At 44.9% G+C, this 6,171-nt stretch overlaps 1 protein-coding gene across 2 annotated transcripts; it reads left to right on the plus strand.

The window, feature by feature from the left end:
- The first annotated feature begins 1,223 nt into the window (after positions 1-1,223).
- Positions 1,224-5,039, plus strand: PSTK (phosphoseryl-tRNA kinase). Of its 2 annotated transcripts, none has more exons than XM_082054857.1 (6): positions 1,224-1,529; positions 1,752-2,031; positions 2,873-3,071; positions 3,506-3,581; positions 4,047-4,140; positions 4,686-5,039. In XM_082054857.1, the coding sequence occupies exons 1-6, from the start codon at positions 1,281-1,283 to the stop codon at positions 4,889-4,891; spliced, it is 1,104 nt and encodes a 367-aa protein (XP_081910983.1). In that variant the 5' UTR covers positions 1,224-1,280; the 3' UTR covers positions 4,892-5,039. The 2 variants fall into 2 exon arrangements, with proteins under 2 accessions (XP_081910983.1, XP_081910982.1); XM_082054856.1 differs by having other exon boundaries at positions 1,230-1,529; positions 1,752-2,037.
- Positions 5,040-6,171: the final 1,132 nt, after the last annotated feature.

A 6,171-nucleotide genomic window follows, 5' to 3' on the forward strand; every position in this document is an offset into this window, starting at 1 on the left:
AACAGCATCAGAGAACAGGACTCTTGTGAAGTGTAGCCTTACTTGCAGGCCAAAGAGAAGTGAATTCAGTTATCTACAGACATAATTTATTCACCTCTCATCATACACTGCTGTGAAAACAAGGACACAGAGACCTCTTGGGAATTCTGCAGCCTCTCTACCTCTCGGACCGTCAGGCACCTTCATAGCACCTGCTGAATGCACCTGAACCCCGTACACCAGGAATGCAGGTGGTTCCTACACATTCTCAGCCTCATCTTTGGCGTAAGCAAATCAAAGCTGGGATCCAGATCCTGCCTCTTGTTACCTACTGGCTGCCTTACTTTCCAGTTCAGGTGATTTAGAAAAGCAACCTCCTATAGGGAGAGCAGCAATGGAAAGAAACCCTGTAGACAGAATGTATGAGTCTAAAAGAGACAAGCCATCTCTGTTGTTATACAAAACAGTTCTGTTGTTATAGAAAATCCATATATCAGGGAATACGTTACACAACAGTGGTTTAATGTTTCCTGGTTATCGCAGCTTGAGATTTTTGCTAGAAACTGACTCCACTACAAAAGCAACAGGTAACTTCTGTCATTCTAAACAGGACAATTAAAAAAAGTAGTAATTTAAAAGAAAATATTTGAAGTTACACAGTTTGTCAAAATGGCAACTAATGGAAAAGAAGCTGCCGTGCAGGGAAAAACTCACTGGCCAGAACAAAGCTGTGGATACTGATCAGTCTGTAAACCACATATGGACTGTGTTCACCTGCGAACTTTGGGAACAGCAAAAACAGTGAATAAATGAAGGAATTGCTTCACTGATAAAATATTTCTACTCCCTTTGATGGCCATTTCACCAAAGGGCTGGACAAACGAACTTAAAACATTGCAAGCCTAAATCTGCACTGGCAAGGAACGTCTTCCAAACTGTCACCTCCTCAGAATCTTAAATTGTTGTTATTAATTTTTTTCTATAATTTAGAGCTTATTAATAATATGACATTAATGTAATTTAAAAGAAATCATCAGGGTCAACACCACACTTAGTAGTATTTGGATTTGACGATCTTAACAACCACAACCGCTGGGCACACCCGGGATCGCCAGCCGCCTGGCGCTTCTGGGTTCATTAAAATGTATTATTGCATTTATCGAGTAAACCCGGTTGTTTCACGCACATGACGAGATCGGTGTCGGGCGCTGCCGCCGTGAGGGAAGCTCCGCCCGCCCGCCAGGGGGCGTCCCGCGGGGCCAGCCTCGCGCATGCGCAGAGCCGCAGCCTAGCGCGGGCGGATGGCGGGAGCGGCGGCGCTGCCGGTGGAGAAGGAGCAGCCGGGCGGCACCGGGCGCGCCCGGGTGGGCCTGTGCGTGCTGTGCGGGCTGCCGGCGGCCGGTAAATCCACCCTGGCCCGCGCCCTGCGCCGCCGCCTGCCGCAGCGCCCGGGCTGGGCCTGCGCCCTCCTCACCTACGACGAACTCATCCCACCGGAAGCCTTCGGCCCGCGCGAGGCGGAGGTGGAGTCGACAGGGACGCCCCCATTGGTCAGTGCGATTTTTCCCTCCTTCCCTCTACGCGCTCTCCGCTCTCATTGGTCAGCTGAGGCGCGCCGCTCATTAGCGTCACTGGTTGCTAGGCAACGCGGCGCGTCCCTCCGGTGAGGCCTTCCCGGTTCCGCGGCCGGAGGGACCGCGGGCAGCCCCGCAGCGGCCCCAGGGGAGCTGGGGCGGGTGCGCGGTCCCTCACCCCTCCGCTTTCTTCCGCAGCCGCCCCGCTGGAAGCAGAGCCGGCGCGACCTGCTGCACTGCCTGGAGCGCGTCCTGCGGGCGCTGGTGACCGGGGAGCCGCTGTCAGCCCCGGCCACGGCCCCGCCGGCCTGGGAGCGCTTCCTGGGCTGCTGCTGCGGGCAGGGGCTGCTCGCCCCGGCGGGGAGCCACGGAGAGGGACGTTCCTGGACACCGGCAGCCACATCTGGGCCGCTCTACGTGATCTTGGATGACAATTTTTATTACCAGAGCATGAGGCACGAGGTGCACCAGCTGGCACGCAAGTGTAATTAATTACTTCTCGGTCCTACACATGAAAACCGTTGCAGCTTTGTTGTAAATTCAGCTTTCTTTAACTGCCTTTAAGTTAAGAGGGGGCAGAGGAGCCACAGAAATGATCCAAGGCTGGAATAGCTCTGCTGTGAGCACAGGCTGAGAGAGTTGGCGTGTTCAGCCTGGAGAAGAGAAGCTCCAGGGAGACCTTACTGGGGCCTTTCCAGAATTAAAAGAGGCCCATAAGGATGGAGACAGACTTTTTAGCAGGGCCTGTTGTGACAGGACAAGGAGAGATGGTTTTAAACTAAAAGAGGGGAGATTGAGGCTGGACATGAGGAAAAAAAAATTGACACTGAGGGTGGTGAGAGCCTGGCCCAGGTTGGCCATAGAGGTGGTTGATGAACTATCCCTGGAGACATCCCAGGCCAGGCTGGATGGGGCTCTGAGCAACCTGAGCTGGTAAAGATGTCCCTGCTCATGGCAGGGGGGGCACTGGGGGAGCTGGGAAGGTCCCTTCGAACCCAAACCATGCTGTGATTCTTTGGTTATAAGTACTCTTAAGTGCTAGATTCCTGCTGTATATACTACCATCAATTTCACTTTATTACTGTATTATTAGAAGTTGCTAGGCCACTTAAAGCCTTTCTTATGTATGTTGATCTCAGAAATTACTACATGAGCAGCCTTCAAGGTAAAATGGTTTGTATTCTTTTTAGGTTTGTATTCTTTTGAGACTCAAAACTAGCACAGGAGTTCCCCATTCCTATAAAGCTTTTCTCATGCATGTTGCTCTCAGAAATTTTTACTTTAACAGTTTAAAGGTAAAATTGTCTATTTTCTTTTAGATTCCTTGGGCTTCTGCCAGTTATTTTTAGAGTGCCCACTTGAATGCTGCTTGCAGAGAAATCGTCTAAGAAGTGATCCATTACCTGACCAGACAATATATTTAATGGCAGAAAAAATAGAAATGCCAGACGTCAAGAAGAATGCTTGGGAGCAGAACAGCCTCATTCTGAAAAGTTTTGATTGCACTTCAGAGGATAAGTATGTGACTGGGTTGATGCTAGGGTTTTCAATAAGTTCCATTTTCATAAATGGGTGGGTAGAAGCTTTTTACTGTATGTAAACAGTATGCAAAATTTATTCCATGGGGGAATTTTTGGAAGCCAGTCAATTACACACAGTACATGCCCGTTGCTGGGAACTCACAGCCAGCGTTCTTGGCAGAGCTGACCTTGAACTAACTGCATTTCTAAATCATTGTTGAAAAATTATGTCAATTGTTTGAAACATTAAGACTGGAAATAATTTGCTGTAGTTTTAGTTGCAACTGTTTTTCATCTAACTAGCTGTATAAAGATTATTTCATTATTGCCTCAAAATTAAGTGAAAAGTTGTGTTTTTTTTCTGTGCTGAGGTGTTATTACAACATCAGTGAAACTGTTTGATTAATGTCTTTTACTCTTTTTTTTCCTTAGTGAGCAAATAATTAATTTGCTGGCCACTGCTTTGGAAAATCCATTGAAGCCAAACGAAGAGAACACTGAGCAAAAGGTAGTGCTGCTTGTCTCCACAATCACAGCTCTTTCAAATAACAGTGAATAAGTGAGTTAGTTATTCCTGAATTGTGTTCAGAACACAGGGATGACAGAAAATCAGAAATAGCTGTTGTATTTCCTGATTGCAAAAACATACACAGAAGAGTTACTCCTATTTGAAATGGGTACTTCTGTCACCTTATTAAGTTAAACCACTGAACTACCATTAAGAATATGTGGACTAGAGTGGTAAAAAGATTTTACAGCTGTAACATGACACTGAGGAAAATAACGTTCACTTCTTAATGTCACACATACCTGTTTCTGGCAGTCGCTGCTCCTTAGAATCAGACTGCGCCAGTCACTGAGTTCCTGCTAACATGTTACTTGTTTTCCAAGATTTCTTCAAAAATTGATGACAGTCTAATTAAAGTTTAGTGTGTTTGCCTGTATTCCTCTTTCTGTTGGTCTCTCTGGCTAGGAAGCAGATCGAGCAATCTGTGCAGCGAGTGCCGTCCATCAGGCCGATCAGACATGCAGGCGCATCATCTCTCAGACAATGAAGGATGCAAAAGGTACGTGCAATATAATCCAGGTGCGAGCCTGCAATGTAAGATTAAACCTATGAAATTCCCTCGGGGTAAACTGTTAAGGTATCCTGGCCCTGCAGGTGTGACTGAGGCCAATCTACTTCACAACTCTGGCTGTCATGGTTTAACCCCAGCCAGCAACTAATCCCCACGCAGCCACTCACTCACTCCTTCTTGGTGGGGTAGAGGAGAAAATCAGAAGGGTGAAAGTGAGAATACTCATGGGTTGAGATAAAGACAGTTTAATAGGTAAAGCAAGAGCCCGGCACATGCAAGCAGATGGGCTCCATCATGGGTAACAGTTACCTGGGGAAGGGCTGCTCAGCAGTAACTGAAACATCCCTGGGTTATCAACACTATTCTCAGCACAACTCCAAAACACAGCCTCATACTAGCTACTACGGAAAAAATTCACTCTATCCCAGTCGAAACCAGCACACTTGTCAAAATTATTTGTAGAATGTGAGCTAAAGTCTGTAAATTTTGTCTTGAAACATGAAGTTAAAAGTTCAACTCTAATTTTTTTTCAGATAAAAACATACTCCCAAATGAGATGAAGAGCCTGGCAGAAGAACTCAACAAACTCAAAACAGAATTTTTGGAAGACTTGCGCCAAGGAAATAATTTGAAAAACCAAATTTGCACACAAAATCAATATTCTGACCCTGCTACAAGTGTAATTTCTTCATTCCAATGTGAGGCAACTAATGCACTTAATAAATACATTTTTAAATGATGACATAGAAAACATTGGTTGGCTTTTAAGAGTGTTTAAAATGCCATGCTCTTTCAGCAGTACAGCTGCAAACATCTGAGAGGTGCAGCTTGCTTCGTAAGAGGCTCGTGCATTCTCTAAATCTTCTTCCCATATTATGGAAAAGAAATGAGCCTGTTTGAAGATCAAGCTGACAACAAACCATCCTGAGATTTTAAATTTTACAGAATCATAGGAAAAGTCAGCCTGGGAGGAACACCAAGAGTCATCTAGTCCTATTACCTGCTTACAGTGGGACTATCTTCAAGCTGGATCAGCCTTCTCAGAGCCTCCTCCAGCTGAAGTTTTGAAGAGCATCTCGGATGGTGACCTGCTCTGCTCTGTCAAACAAGCGTTTCCAGAAAACACGTGCCTGGGAAGGTATGAAAACAAGAAATGAGTTTGGCATTTCAATCACGAGGTGGGTTAACAGACCTACAGCAAAGTCAGGATGTCAGCACCCAAGTTTCATCCAAGTCCTGCTTTGGTTTCCCAAGTGCCTTCCTTAGATCAGGCTCTTGGCTTCTCTGCGAGTTTCCCTGACAGAACCTTTGCAAAGCACAATGAATTTGAGATGCAGTTAAATTAAGGTTCTCGAGAGTTGCACACATGTACACACACGTAGGATTAACTGCAGCATCCAAAGGAACTTAAAATTTGGTGCTGCCTTCAAAGTTGCTAACAAAATACAGAGACATCCCACAGGCAGTAACAACCACAATACCGTGATAAAACCTCTGATTTCAGACATACAGACGCTCTTGATAATGAAATATGACTGAGGAACCAAAGTACTTGGAAAACAATTGAATGTGAAAAATTAAAAGCAGAGAGGAATTAAAGAGTGTCCTGGCTCAGCTCTAAAATTAAGTATTTTCAAATTAAGCAGACTGAAACATAAATGCAGTGTTCCTTGCTTACCCAAAAGGTAAACTTACCTTCCTTACCTTAGGAGCCGTTTACTAGTTCCACGTGTTGAATCATATGCAATTAAGAATTAACATGAGGCTTAATTAGAAAGTGTTATTTTATTCATATCTTACAAAAGCAAAGCTTCACAACATGAACTACACTTGATATAGTTATTTCAGAATTATCCTTGTCATCTGAAAACATTCACTACACAATAAAATTTATTTTACAACTCTAACGGCTTTCATTTTTTGCATACAAAATATGCTTTTTACACTGAAATACACACTATTAACAAAGCAGGTACTTACAAGCACATACACAAAGATTGCTCAATGAAAAATGCTTCA

The sequence above is a fragment of the Streptopelia decaocto genome (assembly GCF_964273445.1).
Source record: "Streptopelia decaocto genome assembly, chromosome: 5".
NCBI classification, from domain to species: domain Eukaryota; kingdom Metazoa; phylum Chordata; class Aves; order Columbiformes; family Columbidae; genus Streptopelia; species Streptopelia decaocto.